This window comes from Manis javanica, chromosome 3 (assembly GCF_040802235.1).
Source record: "Manis javanica isolate MJ-LG chromosome 3, MJ_LKY, whole genome shotgun sequence".
NCBI lineage: Eukaryota > Metazoa > Chordata > Mammalia > Pholidota > Manidae > Manis > Manis javanica.
Genome location: NC_133158.1, coordinates 33283093 through 33299636, shown reverse-complemented (window position 1 = coordinate 33299636; position 16544 = coordinate 33283093). Strand labels below are relative to the sequence as shown.

General features: G+C 40.2%; 1 protein-coding gene across 10 annotated transcripts in view; it reads left to right on the top strand.

The window, feature by feature from the left end:
• Positions 1-16544, top strand: part of TMCC1 (transmembrane and coiled-coil domain family 1) — a 374903-nt gene that overhangs the window by 331629 nt on the left and 26730 nt on the right. For 9 of the 10 annotated variants that reach the window (XM_073231071.1, XM_073231070.1, XM_073231072.1 and 6 more), the window contains one exon: positions 6318-7252. In XM_073231071.1, coding sequence (XP_073087172.1) covers positions 6318-7252 — 935 coding nt within the window. Of the gene's footprint in view, positions 1-3927; positions 4054-6317; positions 7253-16544 lie in introns of those variants that run through there. The other variant, XM_037000319.2, reaches the window with a different exon arrangement.

Genomic DNA, 16544 nt, shown 5'->3' with positions numbered 1-16544 from the left:
GGCAAGATACCCTGAACAGTCATTTCAACCTAATGTGAGGACAGTGATGGAGATGTATGTATAGATACAAGGAAAAATAAAGGAAGAGCCATTAATCTAACTGGAAGGGGAAGGTGGTCAGGAAAGATTTCCTGCAAGAAGTTGCACCTGAACTGAGTCTTGAAGGATAACAGTAGTTAGTCAGAAAAAGAAAAGAGTGTCCTGGACTGGCCCAGGGAATGGATGGGCAAAAGCTGGGGACCATGAAACAGCATGCCATGTCAGGAGAACCAAATTACAGGTGTGGCTCTTAGCATATGTGGGTTTAGGTTTAAGGTTTACGTTATTCCCAAGTGATCCATTATGTAGTCTTTTTGTCATTTTGCTGAGGCACATGGTAGATCATGAGCTACAAACCTAGTGAACTGACCCTATCAGAATTCACACTTCAGGGAACATGTCCTGTATTCATTGTCATATATGTACTATCACCCATGAAATTATTTTAAAACCTGTTCCTTGTGGAGAATCGACCTGAATGTGCTGGTAGTAGGAACAAAAGCCAGACCTTAAGTGGTTTTTAGAAGAAAAGAAAAATTTGAGACAAACTAGAATATAGTGCCAAATTCAGAAGGGACTAGGATTATTGCTGTGACTATTTCTTGTATATCAAAGATTTTTCAGGCTTCTTAAAATTAAGCAATAATATGTTTTATTTTTCTAAGCAGAAATTTCCCAGAACATCATATAAAAAGCAGAGGTAATTGGTTGCTCACTTGGCTCCACTGTTCCCCTGTCTGGTGGTCCAGGCACATTCCCATAGAACCACAGGCTGTTGCATGTAACCAAAGTTCTGTGTAAAAATGTGGAAAAATGATTCCTGTAATTTATAGGAAACAGTCCAGTCTGCACAAGAATTATTAAGTGAGAAAAAATTTTGTGACTTATTTTAGCTGAATCTTGATTTTAGCTCCAAAATAAAAAATGGAATGCTTAGAGAAAAAGCTGGCTAGCTGTGGTCTAGTGAAACTGAATCCATTTTTGTTTTCTACCACCCCAACTTGAGATCTCCTCTCCATCCCACAGCACAGCAAACTAAATGTGAGTCAGAATTGCACAGGACAGAATTGCTCAGCAGAGTTGCATTTACTGTGAGACAGGAAGGGCGTGTCATTTCTACAGTGAGACAGAGAAGGGGGAAAATCTACAAATGATTGAGATATACTTTCTGCACAAAGTGCTGATAGACTATGGGTTTCTTTTCTTTTTGTTAGGGATGAGGTGTGGGGGAGATAGCAAAGGCAAGCCCCAAGGAGATGATGACACGAAGTTCACACCCAGAGCTGGAGAAGTCCTAAGGCAGAACTCTTCGCTTTGTTTCACTTCTCAACACAATCTGCCTAGCAGCAAAAGGCAGCAAAAAGAAACCTCAGACCAACCAAGGCATCTTTGTGTTTTTTATTGATTAGAAGGTAGATTTCTATGTGCTTCTTAGGACCAGGATTATGATCTCTAGGGATTACAGTTTGTATTGGATTTGGGGGATGGTCTCCCTCAACAAAGTATTTTATCCTGTTGCCCCCACATAAGCAATAATATGTTTTATTTTTCTAAGCATAAATTTCCCAGAACATCATATAAATTGAACCACACACCCCAATTTGGTTAAAAAACATGGTCATCTGTGTCTCTGAGGTAAAAATTTTGGCAAAACAGTGGGATGGCGTGTGCAGGTGCCCCATCATCAATTCACACAGGCCGCTGGACAACCCATTCTGTGAAATGGGCCTTGGAAAAGATCCATTTCCAGAAAAACCAAAATAGTCAAGCTTCTGTTTTCACATTAATTTCAAAGACTTTGATACTCTCCACCCCCTTCTTTTACCCTAAAATGCCATCCTCAAATTCTCAGAAATGTGGATAACTTAGCATGTAGAGATTTCCTGAAAGAGCGTCACTACTCTATAAAACATAGACAAGGGCAACTTCATGACACTAAGGAAACAGGAGAGTGCTGTTGGCTTTTATTGAAAATGGTGCTGTTATGTCAAGGATTTCAGAATCTTCTCTAGTTTCAAATATGTCGTCGGATTTTAAATAGTAAACCAGATAAGGAATGGAAAAAGGTACCGTCTTGAATACTTACCATATTTGGTAGGCATAATCTGATTCAACACACATTAAACATTATTCATGAGAAAACTTAGGTTCAAAGAAAGCAAGCAGGTGGTCCAACAACACACAGCTAGTGAGGGGGCAAAGCCAAGTTTGAACCCAAGTCCATTCACCTTATCAGTGCTCTTTCTACCATGTTACCTTTGTACAGGATTGTTCTCAAAGCTGAGTGCTGCCATGTCCTGACACTTTCATCCACTTAAAGGAAATAGGTAGATCTTTAACATGTTTGGAAATGAAAATTGTAAGTCATCATAAAGTTTTGTCAAATGCTGTGCTCTAGATAGCTCCACTCTACTCCTGATTGGTGTTCTGAGGCACTGCTGTTTAAATTTTTCTTGGGCTGTTTTCTGATCTATTAATTTAGATCAGTTAATAGATAATTTAAGCCTGGCCAATGAATTGTTAATAGTGAGAGAGAAGTGCTAACAAAGCAGTGTAGTCTGCTTGTTACAGCAACAGTTAGGTGTGAATCATGGCTCCCAACCACATCCCTAGCTCTGTAGCACATTGTCTGGCTTGTAGTAAGTAGTCAAAATATGTTTAATTTGCTGAGTTTGGGTCCTAGCTTTTTTCCTATACAAATTAATTTTACCTCAGCCATAAGTGGCTAGGACTTTTACACTGTGAATATTATCAGACATGAAATCCCTTCAGGATATGGTCACAGGAAGCCCTGCTGAGTGGGTGCTCCTGCTCTTGTCAAACTGCTGTGGATACGGTAGGAGGAGGCATCTGGCAGGCAGTTCATTTGTCAGTTTCTGAAAACAGTGTCTACTCTGTAAGGCTGTTGTGAGAACTGGAAGATTCTGTAGCCAGCTGCCTAGCCACAAAACCAACTATCAAGAGAGATGACTATCACTACTTGTACTGTAGTGTTGAATTATATTATTTCTTTGGTCCAGACTCTATATATACATATTTTCCTTATTTATGCCTAAAATGTGAAAAATCTTGGAAGGAAATACATGCTGTGTCTTTTAATACCTGAATTTTTAAAAAGAAACACAGCTTACTTTGTGTTGGTACTATTTTGAGTACTTCTATGTTTATTGACTCATTTCATACTCAAAACAACCTTCTGCAGTGGGCATCATCCCCATTTTATAGTTGATGAGATGGATGCAAAGGTTAAGTAACTTGCCTGAGGTCACATGGCTAGTAAGTAGCAAAGTCAGACTTGAGCCCAGGCAGTGGATGCCAGCAGCCATGTTTCACTGCTACACAGATGTAGCCAGATTCAATAATCCTGTTTTTCTGATTTGTGCCTTTTCATTCGTGTCTGAGAAAATCCTTCCCTATTTTCCAGTACTGTCTTCTAAAAGGTTAAAATTTGCTTTTCACATTTGCAATTTAGTTTGTCTGGAGTGAGGTATTAATCTAATTTTACATTTCTATATGTGAATAGCCTAATTTTCCAGCAAAGACTAATCGAAAAGAAAACCACTTTTCAGTTGGTGCATTCATAACTCACAGCCGAGTCAGATTTTTGCAGAGCTAAGTGTTCATGCCTCTAAGAACTTTGTACATAGCTCAGAAGATACCAAGAGAGTGTTCACAGCCCCTCTCCTATGTCTCTGAGGTCAGTGTATGTTTCTCATTGCTCCTCTGGCTCCTCTTTCTCTCTTCCCCTCCCCTCCCTTCCTCTCCTTGTTTCTCCCTTTGCTGTCTCTCCCCTTCCTATTTAAGGATAGTGCCTACCAAAATTGGGAGGAGTGACTGAGTAATCCAGTGATTCATGGTTTCAGGTGTTTAACTTCCCTCCCACGGAAGCTGTGGATTAGTTTTCTCTGGAGGCTGAGGACACAGGTTCCTCCAGCTGCTCTTTTGCAGGCATGTTGCTGATTCTCAGTGGGAGCCATGCACTGGAAGTACATAGCGTGGCTCGGGACAGCCCAGGTAGGACCACAGTCTAATGAAAGACAGTCTGGGTTTCTTTTAGTTACTGTGTAGGGAAATAAAACCACATCTAAGCTGGGATCACTTGATAATAATTATACTGAACATTGGTTGTGCTTTTGTTTTTTCAAACTTAGGTATGTAATCAAACCTTGATTCTGGTCCTGAAACCATCTTTTCATCAGTATGATCAGTTTTTACCGTCTAAGAGTAATAGTTAAACTTGACTTCTATATCTGCATATACTTCTTCAGGCAACATATTTCATGTAAATTGATAGTCAAATGAATAACAAAGAACCTAAGAAAACAAGACCATGTATAAGCTTGTTAGTCTTGGATCTAGTGGTATTTCATACTCACTTTCCTTTTATGCTGTGGTAGATTTTGAGCTACTAAGCAGTAAGTGCAAAGCAGGGTCATATTACATATTCTAGTTATGGGATCTGCAATCCCATTCAGAAAGAAAATCACGCAAGGAACTCTGTACAACCTAAGATAGTGAACCTAAGACGTTAAAGAGAATGGGTTCCCAGGGGCTCCAGTTGCAACTTGGTTGTCTGGAACTCTGGTTCATGCCTTCCCTCCAGACCTTTCTGCTTGTTAGCTTGCACCTGAAGATGAACAGGGCAGATGGAGGAAGTGACACAGACAGCTATTGTGCTAGTCTCTCATCCAGATTATTTTTCATTAGTGGAGTATAATGTCATTTTGCTATTCATTTCAGTTTTGAATTATCTTTGGATTTTATCTAAGTACACAGTATTTCTCATTTGTTCATCTAGAAAGAAAAGAGATTGTTGTTATTCACATCAGTGGTAATATATTGAATCCATGTTCGAGAGTTAGAGATCAGCCTAATTCCTGCTCAGCCAGCAAACTGAGGAGATACAGGCAAGATGAAAAACAGGGAATGCGTCTAGGGACTGACAAGTTAATTATCAGTACTTTGTGAATATTTCAGATTTGGTATGTTATTGTCATCACAAAAATGTAATTCATATTCTTAAAGTATGAGACTAATCTATATACAGTTCTTTCTAGCAGATTTCTACTGGTACCAGATTAGGGATGGGAACCAAGGAAAAGGGTATAATCTTAATCTCCAGAATGGTAAATTTGTAATTTGACACTTGTACTGGAAATTTTTGTTACCCTGAAATGGTTAGTTTATTATTTATTTCTTATTTTATTATTACTTATCTATTATTTATTTCTGTTACTGTTCAGTAAAGCCTTTTTGCATGGACTCCTCTCTAGTCACTGCCACAAGCCACACCCAGGGACACCCTCTTGAAGGATTTTTTTCTCTTGAGTTGGGGAAACCTGACGTCTCCCCAGGTTTAGTTAACAGCCTGGAAGTATGATAGTCTAAGCCATGTTTCAACAGCTTGTCTTTTGCTTCAACTCCTCTGAATGGTTGCTCACCATATGAAAGGATAGTCAGTGTGTGTGTTCTTGGAGTCCCTTCCTCATAAAAACCTGTTACTGGGTAGAACTCACAACATTCGAGTGCCTGAGCTTAGTTGCTGACTTGTTTCATTACTTACCTCTTCTGTCCCTGAGTGTTCACATTTTCTTATCCAAAGTTATCACAGTTACTTGTGATTTGGGATTTTAACTCTGAAGAGTAGACCACATACATTATTGCCACTTTTCCAGCATTACCTCCCCATTCTTGCCTCCACCTGTCTATTAATTAAGTGTCCATATTAGAAGAGAGAAAATGATTCCATTACCCTTGACATGATTTGCATAAAAAGACTGTGATAATTACTGGATTTTTATATCTAGCCAGTAAAAAACTATTCTCATCAAAATTTCTGGATGATCATAATTTGAGAGTGTGGGTTGTAATTACTGTGATGTGTGCATACTAAAATATGCAGAGGTACCTTGTTTTACATAGATGTGCTTCTAAACAAAAGTACATGTGAAGAATGCTTGGAAACTAACTCATGCTTTAAACCACTAGGGGAGCTTTGGTATTTAGAGAAATACTGTAATAAATTCTCTAGCAAAGTAAGAGTACTTTCAGTTTATATCTTGTGCAGATCTCTTTTTCATGTATTTGTTTTGCTACAAGCAAAGTATTTTTGTATAAGGACAGTGTCTAAGAGGGAGACAGGGCTTGTACGACGGGGAATTAAGTTAGCTATCTGTGCTGAGATCTGAGAATAGGTAAATTTTCAATAAATTTTGGCCCTGGAGAGGTAGTCCACTTGGGCTTCTTCTAACATCCACCTCTTCTTCTTTTGATGCTAGATCGAACGGTTGGAAGTAAGCAGCCTTGCCCAGACTTCCAGTGCAGTGGCCTCCAGCACAGATGGCAGCATCCACACAGACTCTGTGGATGGCACCCCAGACCCTCAGCGCACAAAGGCTGCTATTGCTCACCTGCAGCAGAAGATCCTGAAGCTTACAGAGCAGATCAAGATTGCACAAACAGCCCGGGACGACAATGTTGCCGAGTACTTGAAGCTTGCCAACAGTGCAGACAAGCAGCAGGCCGCCCGCATCAAGCAGGTCTTTGAGAAGAAGAACCAGAAATCTGCCCAAACCATCCTTCAGCTGCAGAAGAAGCTTGAGCACTACCACAGGAAACTCCGAGAGGTGGAGCAGAATGGGATTCCCCGACAGCCCAAGGATGTCTTCAGGGACATGCACCAGGGTCTGAAGGATGTGGGCGCCAAGGTAACTGGCTTCAGTGAAGGTGTGGTGGACAGTGTCAAAGGCGGACTTTCCAGCTTCTCCCAGGCGACCCATTCAGCAGCAGGGGCCGTGGTCTCCAAGCCCAGAGAGATTGCTTCACTAATTCGGAATAAATTTGGCAGTGCAGACAACATCCCCAACCTGAAGGACTCTTTAGAGGAAGGGCAAGTGGATGATGGGGGGAAGGCTTTGGGAGTGATTTCAAACTTTCAGTCCAGCCCAAAATATGGTAGTGAGGAAGATTGTTCTAGTGCCACTTCAGGCTCAGTGGGGGCCAACAGCACTACCGGAGGCATCGCTGTAGGAGCATCTAGCTCCAAAACAAACACCCTGGACATGCAGAGCTCAGGATTTGATGCACTATTCCACGAGATCCAGGAGATCCGGGAAACCCAGGCCAGACTAGAGGAATCCTTTGAAACTCTCAAGGAACATTATCAGAGGGACTATTCCTTAATAATACAGGCCTTACAGGAAGAGCGATACAGGTAAGTTATATGAAATTAAAATCCCTAATTATTTATGTTTGGCATTTCCCTCCCTTTGGATCTAGGGGAGGGGCTTTAAAAGCTCTTCATAGAGTATCTTCCTGAGTGTCCAGAGCACTTCGGTGATGTTATATGACATCTGCATGAGTTTCCTATTCTAAAGAGCAAAACAGAGGTACAGCAAAGTTAAATGACTCCCAAGATCACACACTGATGAAGCATTACAGAACTACCGGACTGTTCTCCAGTTCTCATTCCAGTTTAGGACTTTCAGATGAAGCCAAAGTGTTCTAAGGCCTTCCACCTATTTATTTACAACCCCAGAGCCACAAATCATTGCAGTCCATAGCTGTGCTGCATTGACTTCAGAAGATCTACAGATCTCAGATATAGCCCAACCAGAAAGTAACCAACACTAAATACTTGGCCCTTAAACACACTTATGTGGGCAGTTGGTGTAGGAAGATTAGATTGGAAATAAATCCAGATAAGCGTGTCTACTGGCTACTCAGCTACTGCCTGTATATAATTACCTTTATTAGGAATTGACAGATGTGTGAATGGGGATGGGCTTAAACATGAAATGGTTCTGCAGTAGTTAAAGAATTCTCAAAAGACTAAGTGCTTTGGCTTATAATTTGTGCTAAAGGTAGAAACTAGTCTCTCTTTTGGGTTTTGTATTTCACTCTGTGTTCATATTAGATCATTCTTAGCTGTTCTCCAAATATGTGCCCTTTCCCCTTCTTTTAGTCACATGTAGAGAGAAATAATATCCCTCATGAAGTACTTCCTCAGATCCGCACTTTGCCAGCCATAAACAGGCCATCTTATTATACACATAAAGGGCCAGTCTTACAGAAGCTACAGGTCAGGTTAGGCCTTGAAAGACCGGGGTTCTGGTCCTGTCCCAATAACTAACCAGAGGGACTCCTCAGTACTTCTGTCATATCAGGGTTTGGAGAGATGATCTCTTAAGGTCCCTTTCACCTCTTTATTTAAAAACAATTTTTTTTCAAGTTTGCTTTTCTGAGATTATCTCAGGGCCTGAAATAAATTGCTCTTGCGTATAAATTAGCTCTGAGAGGATTTACAGCAGCAGACTACATTCAAAGGGTGAAAATGCTAGTCAGTGATTCAGTCCTGCCTCTTATCTTCACTATTCTGTTCTTCATCCTAACTTAAGGGATTTTAAGGGAGAAGAAAAGAGAGGTGAGTATGGGAGAGAGAAATGAAATTCTAAAAGCAAATATGTTACTATTCTTATTTCAGTGTTTTATATATTCTCTCATATGCTTAAAAGACAGTATCTAAAGCAGTGAACAGTCTAAAAAAATATTCAAATGACTCTAAAATACAATACCTGGTCCTTTATATCATGTTAAACATCAGTCCCAGGTTCAAATTCTAGTTCTGCCACTTACTAACCCTTGAAAATGGGGCAGGTTTCTTCACTTCTTTAAGTCTTGGTTTCCTCATCTTTAAATAGGAAAACTAAGTCCTTCATAAGGTGATTGTGTCATTTAAATGAATAGCTGATGTAGCACTTAGCCCAGTGCCTGGTCTCTTGAGTGCTGGGCTGATGTTAGGGAGTATCTGCTGCTGTTGGTGTTAAAGTACAGCCCTCTGAACATAGGGAGCTGGGCGTCGTTCCATGGTCAGCTGCACACACACATAAAAAAAAACCCACTGCCTACTTTGACCCCTTTATTTTATGTGAACAGCAAAGCATTCCTGTTTTTAAATTCTTCAGAACTTAAAATTCATATACAACCTGTTGTGTCTTCAAGTCAGATACAGACCAGTGTGAGAAAATCAGAGAGGAAAACAGGTCTCAAGGCCTACCTTTATCCACTTAAGATAATTAGAGACAGGATAGAAGTTTAACTCATTAGAAGAATCAAGTCCAAGCCACTGAGGAGGAAATGGGAAGTACATTTCTTTCATTGCACCTTCAGGTTCTCTGTAGTAGGTACAGAGACTAGTAATGACTTGTTTTATGAGATGACGAGAAAATAAAGAAAACTTAGCACTTTTCAAAAACAGGAAAAATCTGGGGGAACCCAGGGGACACGTAATAAAATATATCACTTCAGCTTTAGAATGGTCTCTCCTTGAAACGGAAGCTTGAAGAAAGCAAGCCTTTTTTTTCTGTTTTGTTGAACCAGTATTTCCATGTATAGAGCAGTTAGAGATTTTTCCTCTGATACAAACGTCTTTACAGAGTAAATATTTCTAATTTTGTTGGTCTTTGAACCAGTTCTTGTAAGTGAAATTCTTTGCCACAGATTAAAGCTTTTTCTTTTAAGCACCAAAACTTTCCATTTTAAGCATTTTTGGAGAATTTCTCAACCTTCTTTTAACAGTCTAGTAGGCTGAACCTAACTTGATTGGAAATAGCTTAGCACAGTAGTGTTCTAGTCGAGTGATACTCTCAGGTCAGTGAGGGTGCACAGTTATGTGCCTCTACAGTAAGTCATCCTCAACAGCTTGCTTTTTAAAGTTCTTTTGTCTGTATTTATAGTTTGTTTTTTCTCCTTAAAATCTCCACATTGTCAGTGAGCTTCCTGCAGCAGCCCCTCTCTCAGCACCAATTTCTGTTTCAACTCTGTTGTAGCCTTGGCTTTTTGTCTAGGAAGAAAGTAGGCTAGGGAAGGACCTAAGGGACTCTCTGTGACCAAGAACTAGTTAATGCACACATGACTGCTCCAGATACATTTCCTGTTTTCTGTGTGTTAGCTTATTTTTCTAGTATCTGAGATTTGACAGGAGGGAGGCCTTGCCCAGGGCTGCTGCTTGCTATGTAAATGAGAAGGAGATGGCCACAGGCACTGACAGCATTTACTAAACTCCTGTGATGTGCACCATGCTAGATGCTTTACATATATTGGCTAATCCTCACAATAGCCCTGCACGTGGTTTGTATTACTCCCATTTTACAGATGAGGAAATTGAGGCCTGGTTGGTTTTTTTAATTTGCCAAAGGTCACTCAGTAAGCAGTAAAGCCAGAAATCAAACCCAATTTTATGTGACTCCCAAGCCGTGTTTTTTTTCATACCAGGACACATTTTCCCCAAGCTCTGCCCTGAAATCTGTATGATTAAAGGACCTGTCCGGAGTCTATCTCCAAGAATCACTGGCTCATTGGCAATGGGTATTGGGCCTTTTCCAGGTCAGAGTGTGTGTTTCACTAAAAGTTGACTCACTGTTTTTAACCTATTTTATAAAATTCTGTGAATGCTCCTGCTCTGGGAAGTTTCTTCACACTAGTACAACAGTGTAAGTAATAGGGGAAGCCTACTTAAGGAAACCGCCACCCCTTTTTCAGAGTCCCTTCTCAGTAATGTCACTTACTCAATGTGTTTCCCATGGCTCTCCACCCATTGAGTAGCAGCCAGGTCACTATTTTTGCCTGAGACCATCTACATGCTCTGGAATGATCCAGAGCATTTAGAAGCCTGGGGACTACAGGCTCTCTCTGCACCCACATAATTGTGCCGTGACTGAATGGCATTTTTTCTGCACCCACACGCACTTTGCCCAGGAAGCCATTGTAGCAGAACTTGGATCTGAACTCCTTTGACTGGTAACCAGGTGTTTAGTCTCTGAGCTTTACACTAGGCTCTCAGATACAAATGAAATCGTGTATTTTGGGTATGTAGGAGGCAACGTTTAGACTTTTCTTAGCGATGGGATCTGTGCTAGTTCACATCCTTCCAGTCCAGCTAACATCTTCCTTCCACTGAAGTCTCATCACAGATTTGTTAGTGGCAGATGGGTTCACTTTGTACCTCAGAGATGGAAGTATCTAGTTTAACCTCATTCTATAGGTGAGTACACTGAGACAGAAAGGAAAAGTGACTTTCTCCAGGTTACACAATAAAATAGTTTAACATATGCTTGCTTTGCTGCTGAAAACTGGAGGGTGAAGCCTGTTTTCCTCGTAGGTGTAACATATTAATGAGCTATCACAGGAAAAGTTCAGCTGTGACAAAATACATTGAAAAGAGGAAAGAACTAGGAAAGCATTCATCAACAATTTTACAGGTTTCTTTTGTAGTTTTTCCCTTAGGGGATCACCCCCAAATCCTACTCAGCTACTGCCTGTATATGGCAGTGTTGTGTGTGGCAGGCCAAAAACCCTCCAGTATGGAGGAGCATTAATGCCATTTTGAAAGCTTCTATTTTAAGGGAATTAGTGTCCTTTGGAAATCAGCTCCTGAGACTGTATTAAGCCCAGGGATATTTTAAATTGCACTGAGTCATAAGAGCAAAAATACAGGAGGAGGCAGTCCCCATGAGCAGTCCTCACATGCAGTAGGTCAGAGACTAGGCTGACCCAGTTAGCGCAGGCCATTGGGGTTCTAACTAACAAATGGGTGCTTAAATATAATTTTTCTATCATGAACATAAGACAGAGATGGGTCAGGTATACTTATCTTAGCCCCTTTATTCCAGGTATTAGACCTATTTGTCAACTGTAAATTGGTCTGAGCATCTCCAGAGTATATGTAGAGTAGGTTTGGACAGTAAATTTGAAATAGAAGCTAAGAATGTTGGATCAAATTACCTCTTCATTTGTAAAAGAAAGAAGCCCATTTAGAAGATGCTCTTGTGAAGGGTAAGGCCTTCTATAAAAGAAATTTACAGAGGAGCTCTTCCCAGTGTAGCCACTGAAGCAGTAATGGAGGAAGAATCAGAGGGAAAGAAGGAGGAAAGAAGGAGGTGGGGAGAAAAGAAATATCTTCATTAATTAATTGAAGTTGGACAAGCCTGAATTTGCTTGCCAGTTCTGACACTAATTAGCTGTGTAATAACTCATCAGAGCCTCAGTTTGCTCTATAAAAATAAGTAATGATACCTATTGTACAGGGTTATTGATATTATTAGAGGAGATAATGTGTGTGGAAGCACCCAGTATAGTCTGGGCTAGGCCAGGATGGTAGAAAGCTATCATTACCAAGTCTTCAAATTGCCCAGAAAGTTTCTCTAACTTTTATTTATTCCCTATATGCAGGCATTTGTTGTTTCTTGTCTTTAAGATAATGTGCTGCCTACCTTGAAGTTTTGGGGACTGATTTTGTGCTTTTCCCTTTCAACTGAATGATAGTTCAGTGTTTCCTAGCCTCTTTTCATGCTTCAACACAAATGAGGTAATACAGGTAAGGAGGGAAAACCCACTTTCCCCAGTTCAGCCAGGCATGCATTCAAGCTCCCACCACATGTCACCACCCCTACCCCAGCTGTGTCTCCATTCTGGTCAAACACTTGGCAGAAGCTGCCTTGGGTTCCTGATAGACGTTTGGGAAGTAACCCAGCAGTCAGCTCCCACAGTTGCATATCGCTGTTAGTCCTGAGATCTAGTTCTTCCTGTTTAACTCAATACCTGCTCTACGAGATTCTTCAGCCATCCTGTCCTGATAACCTGTTGCCCAACTAGGGAAGCATCCCTGCCTTTCAGAGATGGCTCCAAATGTGAGCCACACTTACAGAGTGATGTATTAGGTGAAGCATTCTCAGCCTGTACACTCACTCATTTCTCATTCATCAGGAATTTGACCCAAAAGAGCCCTTACTTATCTTTGCTCTAGGGAGGTAACTACTGTGTTGACTAATCCAGTGGCTAAAACATTTCCAAGATTCATATTCACTTATTAATTATACACCTACAGCAAAATCTAGTTGTGTCTTAAAACTTTGTAGATAGAGCAGGTTTGGCTTCTTGGGGGGTGGGGTAGGAATTCCACTTGCCACAATAGGACATAACCTACTATTTTTTTATTAAGGTATCATTGATATAAAATCTTATAAAGGTTTCACATGAGCAACATTGTGGTTATTATATTCACCCATATTATCAAGTCCCCCACACACACACCTCATTGCAGTCACTGTCCATCAGTGTTGTAAGATGAAGATGCTATAGAATGACATAACCTACTTTTAAAAAAAGATCTTACAATGTTAAAGCTTTCTGTCTGGTAATAGTTAAGCTCAGACCATATTCTAAATTTCCTTTCAGTTGTAATTATTTAGGAAGGACCTTTGAATAAAAAAATCTCAAAGTGAGATTAAGCTCAGCTACTTCGTGTTCTAGATGGAATCACATAAAAAACAAGTGCCAATCAAAATCATACACTGTACTCATCGGATCAAGAACACCCACCCCACCCCACCCCACCCCCACAGCCTGTTTATGTCTAGAGAACTCTAATTGGCATCAGATGAAAATCTTAAAATCCCTTACAGGAAGTTTGTGATTTTTTAAAATGTCACATATGAAAGACTATGCACAATTTACCTTCCCTTTTTCCACCACCTCCAGTCTTTTGTTTGTTGTCCATATATAATTAGAAGATGGAGGTATTCTTGCTATGAATTCCTGAGGTATCTTGGCTTCTCAGTTTTAGGGTTCAGATAGGGAATAAACACTAGCAAGTAAAGTAAGTAAAAGTGATTATAGTATTAATAATGGGAGTAATGGGAAGTGGGGAGAGCCTGAGGTAGAGGGGTTTTCTTCCTTTGTTGTTCAGATTTTGCATTTGATTAATAGTACAGAAAAAATAAGTTTTAAAAAAGACAACAGTAAATTCTGAAAACAGGAAGCATGAATCAAGTGGTTCATATCATCAGTACACCTCACTAACAAGGGAAAGCTCCTGCATCTTTCTTGGCCTCCCATTTCTTAATAATAAAATGAAGTTGATGCCAGGGAGGAAGGAGGTGAGTATTAATGTAAAAACGTCTTAATGAATCTGAGTTGCTCAGAGGTAGACACTGCATAAATAGGCATGGGAGAGGCCAGTTATCACTGTTCTTGTTAACTGTTGGCACTAGTGTTGTGATGATTTGAGGCTTACAGTGATTAAAGAGCTATAGATTGACCCTTAAATTCCTCCCCCACATGCACTCCTCCACCCAAAATAACACTACATTATTTTTACAGGGCTATTTGTATTAGCCCATTTTCAGACCATAATTTCACATATAGGTTTTGTAAGCCACACAGAGGCTGATGGCACTGAAAAAATGTTTGCCTGCAAGGTGCTTAGCTTGATCAGGTTTGTGCTTTGAAATTGTGAGTTGTGAGGTTCTGAAAAGAGCTGAGGAACAAACTTCCATGACCAGGGTAAACAAATTAGGGGAAGTGTTTTAATAATAGGACAGTAAAGTTCTTTCAAGGCACTGAGGCAGCCCAGAAGACTTGCATTCCAAGACACCAAGGGCATCCTGCCAGCCTCCTTGCTCATGATATTTTGCAAAAGCCCCAGGTTTATGACTTTCTCAGTTTCCTCCCTGATGTTTCCTGCAGATTGGAGGTGCTTACTATGTCAACCCAGACAAAACTGTTTGTGTGCATGTAGTAGGATTTCAGCTACACAATTACAGCTTCAACTTTCCTGTTTTTTCAGAAAGTCATTGTGCTCCTTGGTTGATCAGCTAATGGGACTGTTTCAATTGGACCTGTTGTGGGTCTTGACTCACCCCTGAGTTCTGCAGCTGTGTGTCACCTTAGCAAGTCTCCTAACTTGTCTGTTTTCATATGTGGAGAAATGGAACTCATTCTACTTACCCAAATGCTATTTTGCTGTTTAACTACTTGCTTATAAAGTACTATCTACGAGAACAGCAGTTACGTTTTCTCATTTGGGAAGACTCTCAGCTTGAGCAGATCTTGCTGCTAATTCTCATGTAACCATGAGTAAATGATTCAATCTCTGAAGGACTTTATTTTCTACAAGAGCATGGTACAGATTAGTAGTTGCTACTCAGCTATGTCTGGAGATTTGCAAAGATCAGATAAAATTTAGTTGAGATACTTTCTCTTGCACATACAAAACACATGCCACAATAGGACAGAAAGTAGGACAATTAAAGGAGATGTAGTGAATGTTGAATTATCTGGCACATTTGAGTCAGGGAAATGGCAGGAGCCCGTTTATATGCTTGTGCTGGCCCTTCTGATGAGGAAATAAGAGAGACTTGTGTCCCCTTGTCCTTCTTGAGAAGGACAGGATATATACCCAGGAAACCCATTTCTGTGATGTCATAGGAAAAGCATCATGAATATACTGTAACAGTGAAAATTCTAGAATATGTAGAATTGAGAATGTGGAGTTAGACGAAGAAATGGAGAATTAGAAGAAAAAATCGGGTAGGAAGCCTTGCACAGTGGCTCCATGGAGCACTTGAGACTCCGTGGCAGTTGACAAGCTGTCCTTTTGAACCGCCTCACTGGGGATTTCTGGGGGGCATTAGGAGGACTGCCAAAGAGAAAATAAAACCAAGCGTACACCTGTGATCTCTCTCTCCCAGAGTACTTTTCTTATGCCAGACATTTGACATCTAACTCCACTTTAATCTTCCCATTGCCCTTCAGAGTAGATAGATTACCTTCACAGATGAACAGGGTGACTCACAACATTGAGTTGCAAAGCCAGGATTTGAATACCAAACCCAGGCTGAGCAGATACATTAGCTGGTAAAGTTGAAAAAAACTGCATAAAAGCATTTATAAGTTCAAAGAAGGTGCAGAGCAGAAGGAGTGATGGAGAGGCTTTAGGTATAATATGAGGTGAACAAAATCTCATCTGAAAATGTCTTCCAGAATCTTTGACATGTTAATGACCATTATGGGCTAAACATTGGCTTAAAAAGTGCTGAAGTTTTTTAAAAGTTCTGAGGACTTTTACAAGTACCCTATGATTCATGTATAGTATTAAATGTTCATATATAATTATAGAATTTCCTCCTTTACAAACAGTTAAAAATCTTAGGGGCAGCCTAAGGTGTTGATAAATCAGCTACTCACACATTGAGGTATCCGAAACATATTTTATCACAACACAAAGCCATCAAACAGCCCAAAAAGGAAGCTGAAAGAAATACACACAAGAGGGAGCTGCAAATGGCACAAGGAAATCCAGTTGATGAAAGAAACTCAGTGGTGAAAGGTCCAAACAAATGAGAGCTTATAACTGCCAGCAGCAAAAGGGATGATACCTTCAAAGTGCCAGGGAAGAGTAACTGTGTCCTGGGAGCACTGCAGCCCCTAATTCATTATTCAGGGGAGAGAGCAGAGGGAAGACACTTTCAGACATATGTAGACAAAAACTGCCACTCATAGAAACCTTTGCTAAAAGAAATGCTAAAGGGTATATTCAGAAAGAAAAAACAATGGGTGAAAAATCAGTAAAGCATGTTGGTAAATCTAATTAAGTTGGAACTTAAAATTATGTATATATTAAAAAATCTTAGAATCGACATCAATTTGGACCTAAAATTTTGGGAAGA